The sequence below is a fragment of the Bos taurus genome, chromosome 2 (assembly GCF_002263795.3).
Source record: "Bos taurus isolate L1 Dominette 01449 registration number 42190680 breed Hereford chromosome 2, ARS-UCD2.0, whole genome shotgun sequence".
Lineage (NCBI taxonomy): Eukaryota > Metazoa > Chordata > Mammalia > Artiodactyla > Bovidae > Bos > Bos taurus.
The window spans coordinates 23,463,402-23,489,168 of NC_037329.1; the positions used below are offsets into that span (position 1 = coordinate 23,463,402).

General features: G+C 37.9%; 1 protein-coding gene across 4 annotated transcripts in view; it reads right to left on the reverse strand.

Moving 5' to 3' along the window:
- The window catches only part of MAP3K20 (mitogen-activated protein kinase kinase kinase 20), a 166,783-nt gene that overhangs the window by 58,799 nt on the left and 82,217 nt on the right, over positions 1 to 25,767 (reverse strand). For all 4 annotated transcript variants that reach the window (XM_010801894.4, XM_005202331.5, NM_001205493.1 and 1 more), the window contains exons 5-9: positions 21,968 to 22,033; positions 17,928 to 17,956; positions 17,674 to 17,811; positions 9,820 to 9,906; positions 3,709 to 3,783 (exon numbers count right to left, since the gene is read on the reverse strand). In XM_010801894.4, the coding sequence (XP_010800196.1) occupies positions 3,709 to 3,783; positions 9,820 to 9,906; positions 17,674 to 17,811; positions 17,928 to 17,956; positions 21,968 to 22,033 (395 nt within the window). The remainder of the gene's footprint in view (positions 1 to 3,708; positions 3,784 to 9,819; positions 9,907 to 17,673; positions 17,812 to 17,927; positions 17,957 to 21,967; positions 22,034 to 25,767) is intronic.

A 25,767-nucleotide genomic window follows, 5' to 3' on the forward strand; every position in this document is an offset into this window, starting at 1 on the left:
ATACTTCTAGCCAGAGAAGAGCTCCCCTGGTGGCTCAGATGGTAGAGTCTGCCTGAAGTGCAGGAGACCTGAGTTCAATCTCTGGGTTGGGAAGATCTCCTGGAAAAGGAAATTGCAACCCACTCCAGTATTCTTGCCTGGAGAATTTCATGGACGGAAGAGCCTGGCAAGCCCCAGTTCATGGGGTCGCAAAGAGTCAGACACGATTGAACGACTAATCCTTCCTTCCTTCTAGCCAGAAAACTAAAACATGGCCTCTCAGGAAATAAACCTTGGTCTGGCTGCTTTAGTCAACAACAAATTGTACATCTACTTGCTAAATTTACAGGAGATGCTATAGGGAAACAAAGAAAAGTAACTCTATTTCCTCGTGGAGCCTTCAATCCATTTAGGAAGACAAGATGCTTTTTAAAATGCAACAGCACAAAATGAGGCAGTAGCCCAGACTGTGGTTCAGGAAAAGGAGTACTTAGTATGGGCAGGGGAAACAATAACTGGGGAAGGCTTGATGATGAAGTAATCAGGAGGGGAAAGAAAAGAAGGAAAAGAACATGTTTCAGGAATAAAGAAGGTGTGTAAGGTATGTCTAGAGGAGAGAGCAATGACTTAGAAATGTGAGCTGGAGGCATAATCAAATCAAATATAGAGGGCATATATGTTAGTTGTATTAGAATAAAATGCCATGAATTTAGGAAACAAAAAAAAACTGATCTAAACCTTATTCATACTTCACAGTGCTAGAAGACAAGACTCCTCTGATATTAAAGAAGTGTCAGCTTGCTGCTGCTGCTGCTGCTGCTAAGTCGCTTCAGTCGTGTCCGACTCTGTGCAACCCCATAGACGGCAGCCCACCAGGTTCCCCCATCCCTGGGATTCTCCAGGCAAGAACACTGGAGTGGGTTGCCATTTCCTTCTCCAATGCATGAAAGTGAAAAGTGAAAGTGAAGTCGCTCAGTCTTGTCCGACTCTTAGCGACCCCATGGACGGCAGCCCACCAGGCTCCTCCGTCCACGGGATTTTCCAATCAAGAGTACTGCAGTGGGGTGCCACTGCCTTCTCTGAAGCGTCAGCTTACTACCTGTTAAAAAGATATGCCAGCTTCATGGCATCAACTCTGGACCTAATGTCCTTATTGTGTAGGTGTTTACACTATCATTTAATTAATATACCATAAATATTCTTAGAATTTTAATTAATATAGTACAGAGTCACAGATTAAGAAATTAAAAACCTGCTTTGTATACTGAAATATAATTACAGTTACAGTGATCTAGTTGCATTCATCTAATTTAGCACTAATAATTTCGAGTGAAATTTCTATTTGAGTATCAGAGAGAAAGGGCTTTCCTGATAGCTAAGTTGCTAAAGAATCCACCTGCAATGCAGGAGACCCCAGATCGATTCCTGGGTCAGGAAGATCCCCTGGAGAAGAGATAAGCTACCTATTCCAGTATTCTTGGGCTTTCCTGGTGGCTCAGCTGGTAAAGAATCCACCTGTGATGCGGGAGACCTGTGTTTGATCCCTGGGTTGGGAAGATCCCCTGGAGAAGGAAAAGGCTGCCCACTCCAGTATTCTGGCCTGGAGAATTCCATGGACTGTATAGTATAGTCCATGGGGTTGCAAAGAGTCAGGTACAACTGAGCGACTTCCACTTTCGCATTAGAGAGAAAAATACTACCAAAATGACTAAATATGCCACAATGGATATATAAGTGGTAGCATATGAAAAGATTGTATTTTAATCATATAAAATAAATATTCTACAGAAATCTTGCAAATAGCCAATTATAATTTCCACCAGATTAGTTGCAAAGTGCAGGCATTTCTCTTCATGCTTAAAAAGCCCCACATTCTGCAAAATCACACACTAAAGTAGGGCCCACAGAGGGCAAGACAGACCATTCAAAACCTATCAACTTTGTCAAAAAAATTCATAAAACAATAGTAATCCTAAACAAAAGTACTAAACAGTTTAAAATTTTTTTAATTAAAAAAAAAAATACTAAGTAAATACAGGACTCTAAAAAGGGTGAAGGTCGTTCGATGAACAGGAGTGAAAGCCGATTGAGCCTGCTGGTTTATCAGGGCAAAGGTGAATTTGCACAGGCTGGGCAGAAGGGGTGTCTTGGTTCTGTGTCTGTTGCTGCGCTACTGGCCTCACTGATGTGCTCGGAGTTCAGTTGTTCTCACTTGTGGAATGGAACAGTGTGCTTTACTTATGGTTCACCCTGAATTGTGTGATACTAACACGATTCCCATACTCACCAAGTGTTTCTGAGTTATTTTGCCTAGACAAACCACAGCTTTCCGTATCCATGGATTCAATCAGCCAGAGTTCAAGTTGGTTGTTGAATGTGAGGAAGTGTAACCACAGTTGGGGTGAAGGGAAGGGTCGCGACTGAATCACCCCTGATATATAAGGGACTTGAGCATCCATGGATTCTACGGGGGTCCTGAAACCTCCCCTGAGGAGATGAAGGGAATGGCTGTGTACATTATTCATTCTTCTTGAAAGTCATATAGGGACTGAGTTTAAATTAAGGAAGAAATTCCATTCTCAAGTCTTTTTTATTTTCCTTTCTAGATCTATCTTTAAAAGGTCAGTTTGTGATACACTTATTTCCATGAAGGACTGCAGAAATTTAAACTTAAAAATTTTAGTTCTTATCTCGAGTCTCTCTCTCTCATTCTGATATTTCATCTGTGAGGATCTTTTTTTATTTAAAAATTTTTTATTACAGCAAATTCCAAACATACACCAAAGTAGAAAGAACACCCTCCATATACTTATCACTCCAAAAATCATCACGGCCCATCCTATTTAATCTATACCATCATTCATTTCCCTTCCCTGTATTTTGAAGCAAATCCAAGACTCGCCTATCATTTTATCTATAAACACTTCCGTATGTATGTGACAGTCTTTTAAACCAGTCTTTGCGGGGAAGGGAAATGGGCCATTTGTGCTTGAATGTGATAACCACATGAAAGCCTCAATTTTGGAATTTCTCCAACTCTATTGTGATAGCTTAAAAAAAATCACTGAAACTCCACAGGGAAGAGTGTATGGAGCTTCTCTAGAAGCGCTACTTCTGCCTGGTCTTTGGTTAGAAAGGCAGTGTGGTGGTCAGGCTCTGCAGCGCAATGGATGGTGCATTGGACTTCTAGTAGAGGCAATGTGGTGGGGGGGTTAAGTGCAGGGACTCGCGTCAGTCAGCTTGGGCGCAGCCTCCAGCTCCAGCACTTACAGGCTGGGTGGCCTTGACCTCACCTCTTAACCGTGCCTTGGTTCTTCATGTGTAAAATGAGGACAATAACAATACCCAGTTCACAGAGATATTCTGAGAAATAAAGCAGTTGATAGAGTGTTGAGAACAGTGCCCGGCTTATAATAAGCATGGTGTGCTAGTATTTATATAATGTGAAGGTGCAAGACTTATTACTGAAGATTAAAAACAAGGAACAAAATTCTTTTTTACTGACTCAAGAATGCTGGAGTGCTGTAAGAAAGAGCCAGTAATGAGATTTTAGGTTTCATGCCAAGCAAATGTCAGCAGATAGCCTTCACAGTCAATCTGGGGCTCAAAGGAGCAGCAACCTGGTTTTGCTCTGTAATGAATTTGATTATCCCATGTTTTAAAAGCTCAAAGCCAGACAAACAAGAGAGATTTCAGAACAACAATAACAACAAATATATATATATATACCTTGGCATCAGCTTCCCAACACTGATGTAACAGTTCAGCAAAACTCCTGGGGCAACTGCTTGGAATGGTTAATCTCTATAAGAGAGAAAGAAAAAATAAGCCAAAACAAAACAAAATACAGGCATTTGCTCATTAAAGGAAGGAAATAGTAATTGGAAGATATGAAAGAATTAATTTAATAGCATAAACAAGACATGAAATTTAAAACGTCCGTTGATTAATATGTGACTGGAGAGAACTTATGTTTAGATTCATAGTATCTAATCTCTAATGACACTTTACCTTTTCCTCCAAAGAGGAATCATAGTGGATGAAGAAATCAGGCTCAGAACAACAAATGCAGCAAAATATAGAATCTGGTCAAAAGAAACTACAGTAAGAGAGGAGCAAGTTGGAACTTCAGTTCAGTTCAGTTCAGTTGCTCAGTTGTGTCCGACTCTTTGTGGCTCCATGAATCGCAGCATGCCAGGCCTCCCTGTCCATCATCATCTCTTGGAGTTCACCCAGACTCATGTCCATCGAGTCAGTGATGCCATCCAGCCATCTCATCCTCTGTCGTCCCCTTCTCCTCCTGCCCTCAATCCCTCCCAGCATCAGTCTTTTCCAATGAGTCAACTCTTCGCATGAGGTGGCCAAAGTACTGGAGTTTCAGCTTTAGCATCATTCCTTCCAAAGAAATCCCAGGGCTGATCTCCTTCAGAATGGACTGGTTGGATCTCCTTGCAGTCCAAGGGATTCTCAAGTCTTCTCCAACAGCACAGTTCAAAAGCATCAATTCTTCGGCGCTCAGCCTTCTTCACAGTCCAACTCTCGCGTCCATACATGACCGCTGGAAAAACCATAGCCTTGACTAGACGGACCTTTGTTGGCAAAGTAATGTCTCTGCTTTTCAATATGCTAACTTACATAAACCTAAACCATGAACCTATCACTGTATTTTTATAGGTGACTATGAAAATTGCAAATAGGCCAGGTAACTAGGAAACCAGTTCAGCTTTGGCAATAGGTGTACAACTTCTGAAAACGTGAGCACAGAGATAATTTTATAGAAGTATTTTCTCAGTGGCAAATGAGACACTCTGAATGGATGATTCATCATGTCTTAGTTTTGGCCAAACTCATAAAATATAAGGACTTGATAGAACAAAGAATATAATGTGAAGACTAGTCTTTTTCTAACATTCTAGAGCAGTGGTTCTCATAGAACATGTAATTCTCCCAGAGGCAGTTTACAAATCTACAGAGACATTTTTGTTTTAAAGTCTGGAGGGTTGTACCTAGAGCAGGTCAAGAATGCTGACCATCTTTCAATATATCATAAAGCCTGATTAAAAATTCTCCTGCATTCCACCAAACTTCAAATGCCCCAGGTGCATTCATGTAAGACAAGAAAACGATGAGCTTTATACTTTTCTGAGCTTAGACTCTACCTTTGATTTCTAAGTAGAGTATTTTTTGAATATTTTAAAAATACTCTGAACTTTCTTTGAATGCAACTACTAAATGAAATAAATCAAGGGTAGATTGATTTTTGCATTATTTATAACCTTAGCATAATATTGGGAAAATCTTGCCTACATTATAGTGCTGCTCATGGTACTGGCATCATTAATACTCACAATAACCCATCTTTATTCTGCATTTGTAGCTGCTGAATTCTGTTTATTTGTAGGTGCAAGCATCTAAAAGTGTTCCATTATCACCTCCACTGTCATCATGCCTGAGCATTTATACACTGCAATACATATGTATTTCTTCCTTATATTACATTTAGAGTATTATGTTGACTTAAAATACAATGTGTTTAGTAGGCTGTATTACCACTGAATTTCCTTTCAGGGATAAAGAGGGAGCATTAAATAATTGTTATAAACAGAGTATTGAGTATGAAGGGGACTTCTCAGATCACTCAGTGGTAAAGAATCTGCCTGCCAATGCAGGAGACATGAGACTGGGGTTCGATCCCTGGGTCGGGAAGAACTCCTGGAGGAGGAAATGGCAACTCACTCTAGTATTCTTGCTTGGAGAATCCCATGGATGAAGGAGCCTGGTGGGCTACAGTCATGGGCTCACAACGAGTTGAACACAACTGAGTGACTGAGCATGCACTCACGGGTGTGACAGAGCTGAGAACCTCTGTAGTAGGAAGATTTTTTCTGCAATGTTTGCCAAGAAGTTTTGCAGATAAAAACCTTAAAACAATTTCATCAGATTTGGAGGAGGCTACATATAAAACTAGAAAAATAGTTGTCTTGCCAAGAAAACAGACAATCTGGAATTAAAATCAGAGAACCAAAATAAATAAAACTTTAAAGCAAAGCTAAAAAAAAAAAAGGAACTCTGCAAGTTAGAGACTACACTAAGCATTTTTAAACCTCTGGTTTTGTGCTTTCATAGACTAGAGTAAGATGTTGTAAACGACACTATTATTTTACTGTAATGAGAACTGGAAACCTTTTCATGAAAGTAAAGAAAATCAAGAGTTTACTAAAAAAAAAAGGTAAGATCGTTGGGGTAGCAACTAATATAAACAGACAGTGACTGCAATTATGTGACTGAACACACATCATGTGTAATGAAAAACAAGTTTTCCTAACAGGTAACATTTTCAGCGTAACTTCAGCACATTTTCCAAGAACTGAAATGTGAACTGGCTGAATATAGGTGTTGATCTTCTCACACTGACAAACTTTTTAGATGCCATATGTGAGACATTACAAAAGGAGACATAATTATTTAAAATTATCTGACATGGTCAAATATCAGTTAGATGGAGACTCAGACACTATGTAAGGGATTATTTTGGTGCACTAAAAAGTACTCTAAAAGAGAATCTAAAATATTTAAGTGTGATTACATAACTGTGGGTATTCTGTTAAAACATCCTGAAACAACCAGATATTAACACCAGGTTTGCAAGACTACTTAAAACTTAAATATTGAAAAATAAAAGTTTCAAACTGAAAATGAAAATAATTCCCAATCACTAAATTAGGCATGACATTTTTATTAAAGATTATATTCTTCTTTTTTGCACTATTTTCTACATAAGATACAATAATTATTTTTTAAGTCAAGTTTATTACCTTTTTCTAAAGTGTAGTCAAGAAAAATGGATTAAGTTTTTGAGGATTTCCATGTTAATAAAGAATAGCTGTTTTGCTACTTAGAATAAAACACATTTATGTACTTGAAAAGATGGAGTTATATTGCTAGGACATTCTGAATGACTACTAATTGAGTTTTATGGAAAGTCCAATGGCATACAGACATACCTGTAAGATTTAAAAATTAGTAATACTCTCTTAACTTCATGTCTTCTATAATGGTTCATTGTTTGCTTTGTAAAGTTTAACAGCATTTTGTGGATTATAGCTTCAGTAGAATTTAATAATAGAAAAAGTTATTGTTTGAAGACCTTATTTCATTATTAGGGGTTTGGAATCAAAGGCCTTCAGATATATTTTTTAGAAAGTATTGATCTTCCTATAGATGCAAAAAGCAATCCTAAATGGTGAAAACAAATAAGCTCTAGAATCTAGTTAAGAGTAATGTATCAGTGTCAAGTTTCTGGTTCTGATATTATATATACTGATATTATATATTCTGATATTATATATATATATATCTATGTCTCACGAGTGGGAGAAGCAGAGTGAAGGGTACACAGAATTCTTTGTAATATTTTTGCAACTTCCAATGAGTCTAGAATGACTAGCTTACATTTAAAATATCTCCCTAAAAGTTTAAACGTGTCATTCTTTATTTAAATGAGGCCTTTGAAAAACAATTACAGCTTTCTCTTTTCAACTCAATAACCCAAGGTATTTCAGAGCAAAAATAAATAAAATAATTAGAAATTGAAGGGATTTTTAGAAATTATATTTAAGTCAAAGTCTCAATTTTATTATAAAATAAATCCTTGGGAATTATTTTAATTGCTATCTCAACAGAATTTGTTTTGATAATAAGGGCCACTATTTATGAGGTGAAATGAAGACATCTTCTTGAATGATGATAATGGAAACTACGTTTGAACTTAATTTCCCTATTTCTGATAAATGAAGTGTGCAGAATGAGAATGGATAAATACCCCTGTAGCACCCAATCTGCATTTGGTTCACTAGAAAGTTGAGAAAATATATTTCACCATGTGGGTTTCTTTCAACTGACTATTATATTTAATAAATACAATAGGGGAGGCATTTGAATAGTCTCCATCTGTTATTAGCTGATCATCAGATCACCCCATGGATAAAACAGTACAGTCTAGGGGATTCCCTAGAGACAAACAGGGAGATGGCCTCCTCTTGTACCCATTGAGGAGGTCCTGAAAGCTATTTATGGGGGATTCTCAAGCCTCAAGTCAACTACTCAAAGGCAGCTTCTAAATTCATTTTTTTCATCAGCTTTAAAAATCCTTGATGGATACTCCAATATTTTCAAAGGGCTTTAGATTCACAGCTATTCTGCCCTCCTTTAAATGAAATATTATTTTAGAATATTAATTACTCTGTCTTATACATATTTGGAGAGTTCAGTCAGCTTTAAAATAAAATTTCCTCCTACTTTATTTTGAAATGATACAGAGAAAAAAAATGACATTGAATATTCTGCTCCGAAGTCAACAGAAGGTCAATAACCTTCTTTACTCTATTTGTCAACCCAGAACTAAATGTCTAATCATCTCACTGGCAAAAGAAACCGAACAGAAAGAAGTGGGTTCTCATACCATGAAAATAATCAGTTATACTGTGTGTGAGGTCTGATTGAATAGCACACCAGGAAGAACTACCACATTTAATTAAAACAGAACAGCCTCTGTGAAACAATGAGTAAGACACATTCTTAAATATTACACCTTTTCATTTTTCTTTAAATTGGCAGCTCTCTCCCATCAACTTCAGCTATCATGAACATTTCATCCAATCTCAATGGCTCAGGAGGACAAATTAATAAGGTAACTGTGGATTATGTGATCTAAATATGAAAACTTGGCTTCTCTCAGTCAATAGCAGCTTTTTGATTGATCTAGTTTGTTTCTGCACTCACCATGGAGAGCAGATCAATCTAATTCTTTTAAGGCATTAAAAAGGGAATATTACTACATATTCGCCTTTTGGCAAATTATTTTATCCTAAGGCTGCACCCTTCCCTTTTGTGGAGGGCACAGATAAGACGTGGAAATGAAGAAGTTTTGTGAAATAAAGTTGTTCTGCAGTGTTGCAAAGACAACTGCGTGCTTCCATCACTTGATCTAAGTTCTCATAATACCTTGATATTGGATGCTTCATCTTTATGCTGAGAATCTCCATGGCTGTGCGTTTCAGTCACAATTTTAAACCTTTCAAAATGTAGTTGCTCTCTTTGATATGAATGTACCATGTTCTCTGATGTAGGCTCATAGGTCCAACTAACTGAAAGCCTCAATTTGTGGGAAGAAGAAAAGCGAGGCTGGGGACACAGCACAAACGCTGTTTACGCCACTGAAGTTCTTTTGAAATGGAAAGGCTCTGCATGAAGAAGGGAGCAGTTACGCCACTGCCTCGCCAATTCCAGCGAGGAGCTCATCTTCAATGTAGTGTTCAACGTAGGTGGCAAAACTGTAATTTTTCCCTTTTTTGAAACTATTTTTTCTTCTTTTATTTTTGAAATTCTCATCTAAGCGACAGTTTCTTGTACTATAGTGACTCCTGCTGGGAGAGGTAAGTTGAAGTAGCTGAAGGTCTCTTACAGATATATCAACTCCCGGACAGTAAAAAAGATGTCCTAAACGCAGGAGATGGAGTTAAACTGTTCCCCTACCTTGGACGCAACGGCCTCTTTCATCACTAAGAACAAACCCCTAGGTTTTACAATTGAGACTGAGAAACTAGTACAGTACTTGTACAATTTTTGATCTACAGCATCACGACGTGAAGCTGCAACAATTAGATGTAAAGGGTCCATTCATGAGGAATAACATCACTTTGACCCTTTGTGTTAGCTCCTACTGCTAATCTTTCCATAAGCGTGAACTTACTTTCAATTTGAAGAAGATGAAAAAGTCTTTTGCAAAACCCCAATACTGTTTTCTGATCTATGTACCTGAATGGGGGATCGTAGTCTTACCTCGTTTTTTTCCACTACGAGCCAAGCTACTTGTAATCCTTCCAAACCTTTAAAGGGGACCTCCCTTGTTAGCATCTCCCAGAGAACCTGGAACAAAAAGGAAATGGAATTTTTATTCTTGTACTTTATATTTTTGGTATATTACTGAAACTTTAACATTTAACTGTATCCAATTACCAGACACAACCAACTCCATCTGTAGAAACTTGGGCAAAACATATATATTCATGCATAGGGCTTCTTCCATATATTTTATACATATACATATATTTTGTTGTTGCTGCTGTTCTCTTTTATTTAAAAAAATCCACTTTAGGAAGTACAATATCTAGATCCGGGCTTAAAATTTTATGAAACCAATGCACCTAAGTGATTTTACTGTATTTTGTAAATTAACAGAATTCCTATGAATCACCATAAACTAGATTTTACACTTTGTTAGTCAAAACTCTTTGTACCTTCAATCTCTGATAAATATCTCTATATGAAAATAATTGGGAATTCAAACATATTTTCAAAGCTTCAATAACAGTCTCATAAAATAAAAAAAAAACTGAGCTCCAAATCCAAACCACTGGCTAAGCCACTTACTCCAAAATGGTAGATACTTGCAAAACTAACATTTAGATTTTCTGTTTTGGAGAAATCTTTCTCAAAATGAGTCAGTCTAAGGGACTTATTTTCACCCACCTATGATATAATTTATTATATTGTATTCTAAAGTGTAATAAACACCTATGTACACATATAGGCTGTATGCATGTGCACGTGTGTGCAAATGTATGTATATGTTATCTCTCTGCAATCCTTGAGATTAGCATGATTAATAAATCTGCACTGGAATGCTGAAACAAAGCAAACTGATGTGGGAAATGCCGAAAACAGCTAATGATTTTGTATTCTCTTTAAACTCTGAGTCATGGAGATTTTTGCTGCCAAGGTAGGTCAATGGTAAAGAATCTGCCTGTCAATGCAGAAGAAGTGGGTTCAATCCCTGGGTTGGGAAGATCCCCTGCAGCAGAAAATGGCGACCCATTCCAGTATTCTTTCCTGGAAAAACCCATGGACAGAGAAGCCTGGCCAGCTAGTCCATGGGGTCAAAGAGTCAGACACAAGTTAGCAAGCAAAGAACCACCACAATGGGGAGTTTTACATTCAGTCACTTTATTTATACAAATGAGTATCCAGATTTGAGTCTACCCACACTTTTGTGAAGTGCAAAAACAATTACAATTTTATCAATAATAGCATAATAATAACAGCCACTATCATTTACTGAGTGATTATGTTCCAGGTACTCTGTTAAGCCTTTAGGTATGCTATCATGATCAATCTCAGTCCCATCAGATAGATATTGAATAGATGAGGAAACTAAAGCTTAAGGAAGTTAAATAAACTTGCCCAAAGGCATTCAGTTATCAGGTGACAGAGCTAGAATGTGAACTTGCTGTCTCACCCTGAAAGTCAAGGTCTCAACAGTAGGTAACTATAGAGATGGAAGAAAGAGAGTTCAACAGGCCCTAGTTTAGGGAGGTTTGGAGCCAAGGCAGAAGCAAAGACACGCAGCACCTCTGCTTGACATTTCTGTTGTTCTAAAAACAAAAACTCATTTCTAAATAAGAATGCAGACTGAGAATATACACTCTATTCAAGCAAATCCGATAACCACTATTTCCTTAGCCAGTGCTCAGTCTTACTTGAGCCGTAACATGTTAAATGAGTTCTGGCTAATATACTAAGATAATTACAGGAAAATCAGGGAAACTGGCAGATGCTGCTCAAGCAGGAGAAAAATAATTCCCTGAAGCTTCTTTGGGCTTTTAATCAAGTGTGTAAGGTACTTCTTTAGAAGAGCTACTGAATAATTCTATTCTAGTCACAGAAGTGATTAGGAAAAGGTAAGGGGCACCCCAGAAGGGGCTGATTCAATCAAGTGCTGGAAGTACAGGGAGGGTGGGAACAGAACAGGTACGTGGTCACCTGACACTGGGCAGTGGGCGGGGATGGTGGTGGTGGAGGAGGCGTGGAGAGATGGCGGCAGCAAGAGGTCTGAGCAGGAAATGAAGCCCCTCAATTTACTGCAATCACTACTTCCTGGTGTTGGGGTTGGGAGGGGAAGGGGTATAAAGAGCAAGGAAATGAAGGGGTTTGGCATTCTTTGGAAAGAATGACTCTGCCTCAAATGCCCAGGACACCAGAATGTTTAGATGAGCAGCCTTGTGCCCCTCCTTTCAGAGTCTGGCCTTCTGACCTGTCTGCACAATACACACCACACACACACACACACACACACACACACACACACAAGCTGCTTGGGTTTTTTGTAGGGTAAAATGCAGAACTAAGAGCCTGGGGAATGACACCAGAAAAAGATTTATGCCATTCTTTATCCCAAAATATTCCACTGGAAAGTGTCCAAAAATCTAATAGGATCAGAGTTACATTTCTCTAAGGGTTCCAACCCTGGAAAAAATAAGATAGTTTCATTCTATTCCCTCCTGTGTCTCTGAAGACCTACCACAGGGAGCAGCCACCTGAGAGATGTGAAACCGGCAAGAGGGCGTCCTGAACTGCTGGATCCTGAAGCCCAGATGGGATCTTGAGTTTAATTCCAGGGTCAGCACATCTCATGATTCCCTATTATTTATTTGCCAGCTTCAGAAATGTATCAAAAAGTAGGCGATGTGAGATAGGACAACTGCTTTTTCTACTGAGCAAAATCACATTTGGCACAAAAAAAGTAACTTAGTTGAGGAAGTCACTTGGAGGTCTAAAAATATATTAAACGATGCCTGAAAATATCAGTTATGGGGATGCAGGCCAAACATTATTATGATCTTTCACCTTAAAAATATTTTCCAACTCATGTTATATTGAGACATCCCTACATTTAAACTGTGCTTGCAAGGAAAATTTCTATTTTCAGCTTACAGAAAAGAAACTTGGACAAAGCTGTGTACTTTTCCTGCCTTTTCTTTTACAAACAATGGAAAGCCATTACCTGAGCTGGGTGGTTCTGGAACAGGACTCACAGACAAGCGAAGCAGTGATGCTCACTCTGAAGCTGCTCTATTTTCAAAACTGGTTTTGGCTGAGAAGCTTTGGAGCAGGTAATCCTTTCTGCATTGCCATTAGGCGAGCTTTGTTTTTAAAGAGTGGTTAGGCCTTGGGTTCTCAGAACGCTTATTCTTCAATGATTCTGGCTTTCCTGAACTCTTTTTTTTGTGTGTGTGGATAATATCCTAAACACTCCTTCAAGAGAAGTCATCAGAAGAGGACAGAAAAAAATCTACTTCCTTATAAAATACAAGCAATGGCCTGCCTAGTGAAGTTTACCAGCGTAGAAGCAAGGACCACAAGATCTATTTCTGGCATTTCACCAGCATGTTTATTTTAAGGCTGTACAAGGCTGGCTAGACTCACAATGTGTTAAGAAGAGACAAAGGTTAATTAAGCTGCGGAGGGCCAGGGACTTTAAGACTACGAAGGGCTAAATTCTTACAGCAAGTCTGAGAAAGAAAAATAAAAAGCAAAAATACACTGGGGTTTTATGGGTGGGTTTCAAAAACGACAACTGTTTTTTATGGTCTTATTCATCTGCATGTGACTGCTATGTGAGTAGGGGGGCTCAATGAATGGAACAGACTTCTAATGAACTATGGGATGTCTTATGCAAGCAAATATACCTATTGACAAAGAAGACCTGCTTACTCACCTGTTTTGAAAGGACATGAAAAACTCTTAATATCTGCATTGCTTCCTTAGATATCATTTTCAAAGTTTATGGACTATAAACTTCTAAAACTAACATGGTCCCTACCTTAACAACTATCCTCTCCCGGACTACTACCTTGGGCATGTGATGCTTTCTTGACTTTAAAAAAATTTGTGATTGTTTAAACAAACAGGATCCGTAAAGCACGCTCTGTACTTTTCCTTTCACTAATGTTGTCGAGAGTAAAATGGGAAGGAGTCATGATTAAATAAAATCCTGATTTGTTGTTTATAACTAAATTAGCATATGTGTACTTTTCTGAATGGAATTCGGCTGATGCAGCCACGGGGTAAGAATAACCAGCATTCTGAGTAAACCTCTCTCTTTCAGAGAGTAAAAGAGCAGCCACTATTTAAAAACTAACAGATTTACTGAAAAGACTTACCCTCCCCCGCCCCACCCAGTTAAAAGAAGACTCTAACAGGAATATAGAATTGATATTCAAAAGCACGTGACTGAAGCAAACAAGTTCTGAAGAGCAACACCAGATCTGTGAATATACAGCAACCCTGGAAAGGTTCAGTGACTGGTTTGCTTACAGGTTTGCTGAAAGATTGATGACTTGGTAGAAAAAGTTGTTAAGCATTTGATGGGACGGGGGAGCCTGGTAGGCTGCCGTCTATGGGGTCACACAGAGTCGGACACGACTGAAGCAACTTAGCAGCAGCAGCAAGGCTTCCCTGGTAGCTCAGACAGTAAGGAATCAGCCTGCAATGCAAGAGACCCGGGTTTGATCCCTGGATCAGGAAGATCCCCTGGACAAGGAAATGGCAACCGACTCCAGTATTCTGGCCTGGAGAATCCCATGGACAGAGGAGCCTGATGGGCTGCAGTCCATGGGGTTGCAAAGAGTCGGATACAAATGAGCAACTAACACTTTCACTTTTTAATCTCTCAAAACAAAAGTAGAATCAGTAAATAAGCAGACTGAAAACCTAATTTATAAAGAGAAGGGTTCAAGGCCCATCTACTGAGTAGTGGTGAGCAGTTCCTTGAAAGGAAAGCTTTTTAATAAAATAAGCTGTACATTTGCAGGTTCAGAAGTCTTGATTTAAACTACATTTAATGTGGTGGTGGGGGGGGGCATTTAATGTGGAATGAGTGAAATGGATTATAAAAAGATACAGCGAAGACCCTAAGCTCCACAAAGTCATCTCTTCACATCTTTTGTAATTTCTGTGTGGAAGGGAATTTGTTCCTGGTCACTGGAACCAAAACTCCATTTCAGCTAAGGAGAAGCAGGTGGGTACATTTAAACAAAGGCCTGGGCAATTGTAAAGCTTTGGGAAAAGGCAGTGTGAAGTGTGCTTTCATAAATGAAGTAATACTGAACCCCAAAGTTCACTCTATACAGAACTCACAGTTGTGTCTTTCCAGTCAAAGATTTCAGAGGGAGGAAAATTCTAAGACGTGGGGAGACTTTTAAAAGTAAAAGCACCGCATGAGAACTTGTAGAGTACTAAAATGAGCCTTAGAAGTCTTCTCATTCACATAAATGTGCAATGTAACTTAAAAACTCTAACCATCTAAATATATTTATACATGTTTACATCCATAGGCAAGGGGAAAGAGTGAGAACTATGGTCCCTACAGATAGCTGAGTGCTTTTAACAGTTTTAAATGGTTGTATAACACAAAAGAATATGCAGCAGAGACACTGTAAGTGACCCTTACTATCTGGTCCTTTATAGAAAAAGTTTGACGGTTCCTGATTCCACAGGATAAAATGAAATGCTGGGCCCAAGAAGCAGGCAAAGTAAAATTTAAATTGCCCTAAGTTGGCGACTTCACTTTCACTTTTCACTTTCATGCACTGGAGAAGGAAATGGCAACCCACTCTAGCGTTCTTGCCTGGAGAATCCCAGGGATGGGGGAGCCTCATGGGCTGCCGTCTATGGGGTTGCACAGAGTCGGACACGACTGAAGCGACTTAGCAGCAGCAGCAGGAGCAGCAGCAAGTTGGTGTCTAGCACAGTGCCTGACACAATAAATAGGTTTTTACTTTAAAATGAAGGAACATAACTTCATTAGGAGGAAATAATCTCACAAAAAGTCTTAAATTATTTCTCCATTTTCATACTCCCCAGCAGTTGATTTGCAGGATGGTTAGAATGTAGTAATTTAAAAAATATATTTATTTATTTATTTTTGGCCGAGCTGGGTCTTTTTTGCTGAACACAGGCTTCCCTTGTTGTGGAGCCTGGACTCTAGGTGCTCAGGCTTCAGTAGTTGCTGTGTGTGGGCTCAGCAGTTGTGATGTATGAGCTTAGGTCCCCATAGAATTAGTTGTATGTGGAATCCTCCCAGAGCGGGATTGAACCTGTGTCCCCTGCTTTGGCTAGCAGATTTTTAACCTCTGAACAATCCACCAGGGAAGCTCAGAATGTAGTAACTTTTGACATACAGGACCAGCTTTAGAATATATTTCTTCAGGAACTTCTGGGCTTTTCCTCTTCTTTTGATAAGAACTATTTGATCACTGTCTAAAATAGGTTATAACTATACTCCAATATAAAATAATAATAATTTTAAAAGAAAAGGATATTAATTTTTTAAAGAAGTTATAGCCTTCATTCTTAGAGATATACAGAATTAAGGAAAATTAGATATTTAGCCTGATGCTACTACTGTCTTCCAAACTTTATAATTCCAGCTTTTCACCAAAAACATGTATTTCATTTATGACATGATTTTTTTCAATAGCCAATCAAATTGATATTTTTGGTATACATAAGATGTAGTATGACAGAAAAAGCTAGTGAACTGAAATCGGTCCAGAACTCAGTGAGGCCAGCAGGAAGTACCTAGAGCCTGACTGACTCTACAGAAACAGGGATGGGTTGGACGATGTTGGTATCCTCCTGTACCATCAGCTACCACCTTAGTTGAAAACACAGAAAGTCAGGAGGAAGAAGCATGTTGATCTGGTCTAAAGTTAGACAGCTTTCTCCCCCATTACTATGAAAATGTCCTTCAAAGAAGTAACAATATAGAGAGGCAGTATGATTGAGAGATGAGCGGTGAAGACTGGGTTTCCAAATACTAATTTTTTTTCTTTTTTTTAAGCCTTGCTGGCTGCGACAGGCATGTGGGATCTTAGTTCCATGACCAGGGATGGAAGCTGTGCCCCTTGCATTGGGAGTGCAGAATCTTAACCACTGAACTCCCTGGGAATTCCCCCCAAATGCTATTTTGGGCTTTTTGTAAAGGATATATATATACAGCGTTTTTAGGGATAAAAAACTTATCCTCAAAAAAAGGCTCCAATGAATTCTTTCCTCCACAAAGAGCTGCCCTGCCCACTCTCCCCTCCCACCTCTCCACTCCCCTGTTGTCCCACTTCTTCCTCTCTGCTAATTCAGACACAACTTATTCCTCAAGAATGATCTGTCTCAAGACTCCTCCTCCAGCAACTCTTCCTCCTGCTTCTTCACTGATTGGTTCCTGTGGTCTCTATTCCTTGAGCCTCTCACCCCCAACCCACACAGTATTCTATTCTTATAACTAAGTTGCTCGGCCAGGCTTCTTCTGTGACACCTTAGATTCAGGTTTCAGCCAGCCACTCTATGAGACCTGCAGCAGACATGGGCAAGGCCATATACCAAAAAGTGCATTTTCTTCTGCATTCTCCGGAAACTCACTCATCACTTTAATGGCTGACGCTCAAAAATCTCCTGTTAATTAACTCATCTAGCATATCTATGGGTGGTTGTTGAGCAGCACACTACAGTGAAGTCCCATTCTAAAGGATCTACATTCTCACTGACTTATAAGGATATTCTACAGTCATATGTCCACCCAGGAAAGCAGAAGGGCATCAGTTCTAATACTATTTGAGGATCCATCTAATTTGCTCCTTGCAAATGGCACCGGTTTCTTCTCAACACAGGATGAAATAACTCAAAAATGATTAGAGTAAACCTTCTAATAGAAAATATTCTCTCTGTTGCCACTGCTGTGGATGCTCTACCAGGAACAGTATCATTGCTCTAAAACCATGTTAAACTGTTATACCCTGCTTCGATACATTGTTTGCTTTTTAATGCCCTTTGGCAACAAGAAATGAGAAATGAACTCACCACACCATAGGAATATGTGTCACAAGTTTCAGACACAGGGAGACTCTGGATAACTTCAGGAGCCATCCACGGGAAAGTTCCAACCAAGGACATATGTGTTGTATGGTTGTGGAACCGTGAGGCGCCAAAATCGCAGATCTGAGAAAAGAGAAAGGAGTATCAACTTTCTTTTTACTAATAAAACAAGCATCAGTCATAAAACCTACATCTGAAATTAACCAAATTTCTTAAAATTAAAAAATTAATAGTCCTACCTTCAATACCCCATCAGCAGCTATAACAACTAAAAGGGGAAAAAAAGATAGATTATGAAAATCATCCAGTGTGAGTTATCCTGAAAAAAATCATAAACTTCTATTTTTATCTTCTATGTGGCATTCTGAACAGTAAAATCAAAGTATTTACCACATTGAAGATTTTAGAAAAAGGAGCTGACATTAAAATAAAAATACAAAACTAATTCTATGAGGTGCTGATTAAAAGGGCTTTAAGACCCCATTTTAAATTAAGTGTAGCATTGTCTAATAAAAAAGGCATAGATCAGTTGCAGTCAAGGGAACCAAATTTTCACTTGGATTCTGACACTAGACTGTCCACATTCTACTGAGCAAGTCATTAGCATTATTGCTTCATGGTAAATATGGTTTTTCCCTCTGGTTGAAGAGTAATTTTCTTGAAGGCGGAGATAATGCTCATCTATTTGCATTATACATTCATTCATTTAACAAATATTTGTTGAGCATACGCTGTGGGCAAAGCCATTTACTACGTTCTAGCAGAGGAAGGTGAGCAAGACTGGCATTGTCTCTGCTCTGGTGGAGCTTACAGTCTAGTGGTAAACAGAGTTAAGCAAACACCTATAATAAAGTGGGATAAGTTCTGTGATGAGAGGGATGGAGATTGCCATAGGACCAAACAGCAGTCTAAGAAGTCAAATTGTAAGGAGGTCAAAGTTCCCTGGAAGAAATGATGCTATGCTGAGACCTGAAGAACAAATCAGAGCTAACCAGAAAGAGAAGTGGGGGAGGAATGCTTGTTTTCCAAGCAGAAGAGTGAGCTTGTGAAAAAGGTCAGGAGCAGAGGAAGAGGTATGCAGTTTTGGAAAGGTCCAGGTCCGGAAGAGCCTTTGTGAGAAATGGAAAGCCAGTGAACAATGTTAAGCAGAGGAATGAAATGGTCAAATGTGCCCAGGGGGACAGAACGCGAGGAAGGAGATCACTGTGCAGGCAGGGTAAAGTCCAAGAGAGACGATGATGCCTGCACTGGGTCTATGACAAGGACAGGAGAGAAGTGGACCAAGTCAAGAAACAGGCTGGAAGCAGAATCAACTGGGCTTGGAGAATTGGCTATGGGGGAGGAAGAGGACTCAAAGAGGAAATAAAATAGAGGCAATGTGGCCTAATGGTTATAACAGGAACTCAGCAATCAAACTGTAACTCCTTTTTAAAAATTTGATTATGGATTAGGCAACTGGTATTGTCACTCACTGAGAAGGGGAATGCAGGAATAATTTGTTAGGGGATAGGGAGAAGATGAAAAGATCAACTTGGACACAGCACATTTTAGGGTCATACAAAATACCTATGTGAGTATGTTCAATAAGCAGATGCACAGTTTTGAAGTTGAGATCTATTTGCCAACGCGAAGATCAGTTAGGGCTTTTATGGGAGTGGGTGAATCAAATGTAAGAAGGGAGAAGGTCAAGGACAGAATCCTAAAGGAATGTTTCTAGCATTTCCTTGGTAAGCCACACAATGCCTTGAACACGGTATATTATCAGTACTTATTAGGTGTTACTAATGACCTTGACAAGTAGGGAAAATAATCTCTTCATGATCCAATACACAGAAATAGCCTGAGGTTAAATCTAATACTATATATAATAAGCTATACATTTTTCAAATATTTGTTAGTATTATATTCAGTTATTTTAAAAATACTTCTATCTTTTCATAAGATCAGCGTTTATTTAAAAATCTAACATCATAAAACTATATAACTTAGAAAATGAAAGTCCTACTGCTCTCTCTTGCCTCCCAAAATTGTTAAAAGTTAGCTCTATATTGTTTCAACGTGTATGTGTTTTACCATCAAGTAACTACTATAATTTCAAAAATGCAAACATTCTCCATTGTTAGTTTCATAAAGACAGTTTGAATAATTTAACCATTATCTCATGGGATGTTTAAGATATACTAATAAACTATATTAAAAGGAGAGACATCAAACACTTATTTAGATTGAAATTCTGAGCAAGAATTGAAAATATACAAAGTTATAAACTCTGATACCTCCTACTAGATTCTAGATTTTTTTCCCAATGACTTCCTGTTGTGGATGCATGCTCAGTGACTCAGTTGTATCTGACTCTTTGCAATCCCATGGACTGTAGCCCACCAGGCTCCTCAGTCCATGGGATTATCCAGGCAAGAATACTAGAGTGGGTTGCCATTTCCTCCTCCCGGGGACATTCCCAATGCAGGGATCAAACCCATGTCTCTTGTGTCTCCCATAATGGCAGGCAGATTTTTGTTTTTTTAATCACTGAGCCACTTGAGAAGCCCAACAACTTCCTGTTAACCCATGTATGTTAAAAGTTGAAGCAACCTAGATGTCCATCAGCAGATGAATGGATAAGAAAACTGTGGTACATATACACAATGGAGTATTACTCAGCCATTAAAAAGAATACATTTGAATCAGTTCTTATGAGGTGGATGAAACTGGAGCCTATTATACAGAGTGAAGTAAGCCAGAAGGAAAAACATAAATACAGTATACTAACGCATATATATGGAATTTAGAAAGATGGTAACAATAACCCGGTGTACGAGATAGCAAAAGAGACACTGATGTATAGAACAGTCTTATGGACTCTGTGGGAGAGGGAGAGGGTGGGAAGATTTGGGAGAATGGCAATGAAACATGTAAAATATCATGTAGGAAACGAGTTGCCAGTCCAGGTTCGATGCACGATGCTGGATGCTTGGGGCTGGTGCACTGGGACGGCCCAGGGGGATGGTGTGGGGAGGGAGGAGGGTTCGGGATGGTGAGCACATGTATACCTGTGGCGGATTCATTTTGATGTTTGGCAAAACTAATACAATTATGTAAAGTTTAAAAATAAAATAAAATTAGAAAAAAAAAAAAAAAGAAACTTACGTCTAAGGAAAGCTAAAGGATAAGAGACGAAATCTAGAAAACAGCAAGAACAGTGAGCCAGAGTCAACTTCAGGGTTGGGGTGGTGGTCCAACCTGAACTGCTGAGGACTGGCAGCTGCCAACAATTTCCCCACCTCCACCCCCACAAGCATCACGGTCCTGCGCAGCTGGTCAAACTCCTGAGTTCTCTTTCTCTACTGACCATGACTACTCATTCCAAGGATCACACTATTAGTATTTACCCATTTTAACTGCAATGATTTAAAGATTTTCTAAAAATAAATTGTTTTTAGAAGAATCACGTAGAAAACACGACAAATCGCTTAGAAAACAAATAAATAATTAAAGCATGCAAATGAATCGATACCAAGTTTTTGGGTTTTTTTTTGAAGTAGCAAACTCTGATTCAAGCTTTCAGTGCTGGCTAGTTAAATAACACCACTGCCTTTCTCCATTAATTTTCAAGTGACGCAATGGAAGAAGCATTCAATTACCACTCCTACTTGAAGGTAACATCTAATCCTGAAAGTCATTTAAAAGTGCTCACTCTACAAATTATAAAATATAGGATCATAAATAAACTTTAAGAAGCAGAGAAGAAGAGAAAGAAGAAAAAGAAAGCTTTTACTTTCCAAGCCCTGCTGATCATTTTTGGGCACTCCTCCAGGTAATATGAGTGACATAAAAATTTACACCAAATAATTCAAGAGTAACAAGAACGAAACTCAAAACTGCTAGTACAGAGAGTCATCTAAAAATAGAAGTTAGAAATACACTACCACTATGTGCTTGGATACAGCAGTACCTCTTCTAGAGAATATTCTAGATAAATAATTAGGGATGTGTTGAAAATTTTTGCTGAAAACTATTAAGCTTAACATTTTTTTTTATCATAGAAAAAAAATGTAAACCCAAATGTCCACATTCTGTGCTACTTATATAGTGGAATTCTATGCAGCCCCTTGAAATAATGGGGAGGATTTTGAATTTATTAATAATGGAAAGATTTTCATGGTATTAGCTGTGAGTCAAACTGCAGGTTACAAAAGATATGGAAAGCATGATGCTTATTTCTATACAAAGGTGCGTGTTATTTTATAATAGGTGAGATAAAAAGATATGACTACTTTACCGTTTCTTGACTTGAGATCTCTGTGAATCACCTTGACAGGAGCCTCCATATGTAAATAGTGCATTCCTTTTCATACAAAAAGAAATATAATGAATATAATTATAATAGAAATATAGTTAATATAATTTTCAACATTACATCAGTATTACCTCTATTTTAAACATCAGTATTACTTTCCATATTTTTACAAGGGATTTAATAGCAAAAACTTAATCCATGTGCTCTATTCTTCCATGATAGATAAAACAGGGACAAGACATGCCTACACTAGGAAAATTCAAATAGTATGGAAAGTGTATGTGCTTTAATGTCATATAAGTCGGAATTAGTGAATAAAGTTAGCTTCTCACAGTATCCAATAGGACACCTTGATTTCCTGGAGTCTGCACAAAAATAAAACAGATCCCACTGAAAGAAATGATAAGGTGAAAGTGACTAAGGTATTCCACCACCAGCTGCCTCCTAAATCAGCCACAGTTCTGACCACAAATTTCAGTTTTCATTTGCATGTCTGAAGTTACCCAGGGCAGCCTCATTCATTTTCTCAGTATTCACTCCGGTAAGACCCTGGGAGTGGAGGTGGGGTGCGGATGGGGAGACTGCTTGAATTCATTAGCTATGGTTGGTAAAGAATTTTGTAATCCTCAGACAGAAAAATACACAGTAGTTATAAAATATTTTATTCTTCTTACAAAGACAAATCTTTGAGATAATCTATATTTCAATGTACTCTAAAATTCTTTACAACATATTGGAAATCAAGTTACTTCAGTAAATTGTATGTACATAAATTAAGCAGTTTTCTTATTTTGAATAAAACATTATATTTTAAAAGATACATATTTCACAGTTACTCCTTTAGTAATATTTGGTTCCTTCCCTGTATTTATATATAGTCTATCTAGAATAAAGAACAAAAACATTTTCTACTGAAATATTTCCTCTCTATTTCTTGTCTTTTCTAAACAATCAAAGAAATAGCTCTCTCACCTCAATCAAAACCATTCCTTTGGCTAATGAACTATCTGCTGAACACAGTTTAATAATGAGGCCTTGGTTCTTTTTTCAGTATATAAAATCTGTTATTTTCTACTTTCTAGTTATTATATATTGAAGAATCATGAAAGAACAAAGAAAAATTTCAAAAAATTTAAACTCTTGCCATTTAAAGTTATTACTGAAGAGTCAACAAAAGTATTAGCAATTCAAATATCTTAAATAAAATGTAACTGGAATAAAGGAAATCTTTCTTCTAATATTAAGTTCTACATATTCCAAGCTGTGAAAATTCAATAGCTACAACTTGGGTACTTTTAATAATTTTTATGACAGAATTTCATAGTTATTTCTCTCTTGCTTTAAGAATCCAATTCCTGAATAATTTTTCAGGTAGAAACTGTTTAATTACTACTAGAGGTAGAGCTACATCATTTCTACATTTGCTGACAATAAAGAACTTAAAAAAACACTCAAGCACAAAGGCTTAGAATATAGGGACTTTTCTTCCTCACTGTAGATATTGTGAAAAGAAATACCATATTGTATTGAGCAAGCTCTTATCTGTGTATAACATATAGTATACATTTATAGAATATTTAGTGTACATGAACAGTTGTAATCACAATCATATAGAATTCTATTTAGTGTGTTTTGATAGTGCTATCTATAATTCTGCCATATTTTTATTGCAAGAAAACAGGAGGCCTGAAAAATATCTCTATCAATTTTAAAATTCAGGGTTTCCTAAAAAAGATTTCACAGGTGTCACTTTGGGAAGATTTGGAATCAATGACGATCATTTGGAGACTGGTTCCAGGCTTGTTAGCTTTAATTGTTCCTTTTACCCATTGCTGGCTGACTTGCAGCAATTTTAGATATACTGGTCTGCCCTCCTTCCCTCTTCCCACCCAGAAAGAAGACAGTCTGTTTTGCCTTTGAGAAGGTTTTCTCTTTCCAGTGATGTTAAGCAATGCCTATTTCAAAACTGCATGAATCAACTCTTATTTGAAATGAATTATTCATCCTCTGATTTCTCAACATCTTGTTGCTTCAGTGGCTTCAATCATGGTCAAACTGAAGGGCACAGCTGAATTCAAAACTGAATCAACAAAAATCAAGGCTTCCCTCTCCAAGTTCCACACATAGCTTTATCAGACAGGGTTGAAGTCATTCTGAAAGCATTAATTTCTTCTTTTTGTAGGCCATTTTAAATATTAAGAACTACCTGTATAGTTGTAAACAACTGTCTTCTCTGCTTCACACTTCTCACCTGAGGCTGAACACATTAGAACTTGCCTTTCAAATTAATTCATCAGCCACCAAAAAGTGATTTCTATTACTGTGTAGTTTTGGACACTCCCATCTTCTTCATCCCAGTTTTTCACCCCTAGTTCCAGCTTGCTGTTTAGTCCTATTCCTTCTCTTCCTTTTCTTTCTGATACAGCCGGGACTCTTGAGAAACCCCAGGAATGACTGAGCTGATCTGGAGCCAAAGGACTTGCCCCACAGACAGGGACTGTTGCAGGGGAAGGGATCAGGAGGGATGAGGTTTACAGGCTAGGGGCCAGGGAAGCTAAACAGTGTGCACAGCAAGAAGCCAAGCGATGGTGTCAGTTGATTTGTTTGCTATCCATCCTAAGTGCCATTAAGTAATAAGACGGGTGTAATTGGCTGAGCACCCTAAATGCAAATGTCTGTAAGGTGAAGTGCTTTAAGTCAAGGGCTGCTTGTATATGTATTTACTTTCCTCTAAGAGTATTTCCACAATGCTTCAGGCGGTTTTCAATAACAGCACATTACCCAGCTTACAAACAGGTGGCCCCTGATATGCAGAGAAGTGGCTATGATGTTCCATGAAAATGTCTTGAAGAATGAGAAATTTTAAGACTGATTTGAGATGTCTCATGCATGAATACACAATTAAGTTCATTAACACAGCCAAAGCCTTAAGTACACCATCCTAAACATAGAGCTTATTATTCTTATAAGGTAATGAAGTATCACTCAAGCTGCAGCATTTTGCATGAAACTTTTTTTTTTAATTTCCACTTTCTCTATTTGAAGAATTTGGCAGGTGTTGATGAAACTTAAAACAGATAGGATAATTCCCCAAAGGAAAGACTATTACTTTTGGAAGTCTCTGTGTGACTTTCCAGTGAAAGCAAAGTATGAGTTGCTTTCCTTATTGAGTACTAAATATCCTTTTATTTGCTTTGTAAAGAGATACTTGTAGAGATTGGATTAGCAAAATGCAAAGGAGCTAATTGCCCCAGTAAAATTTGGACACACTTGCTTTCCAGGGGTTGCTAGAATACAAATGTAACCATCAGCATTCATTATTTAGATTAAGTTGTTTCCAAAGCAACTTTGACAGTTATAAATAAAACTCAGAAACATTCAGTTAGGAAAATGGAAAAAAGATAAAAATAAATGGAGTTTAAATTGCTTTAGAGAGCATTTGTCTATGAAGGAATTTATGAGGGAAAAAGAACTAGGCACCTTGTTTAGGGATTTTGTGTATTAAAAAATATTCCATTTCTAAGGGTGATTTTCAAGTTTACATTAAATATAAAATAAAATCTGAATTGCTTTTGCACTGAAGGCCAAATAAAACTTTTTTGCAAGTGGTTACTATTTTTAGCCTATTATTATATATACAAAAGAAGTAGAACTAATCCTACAATAAGTCACGTTTTCTGGATACTGCAGTCTGAGACTTAAAGAACAATAACAGAAATATGATCTTTCCATTTAATGTATTGAGCAAGCTGGTCAATTACAGTGTTAGAAAATGGGACAAA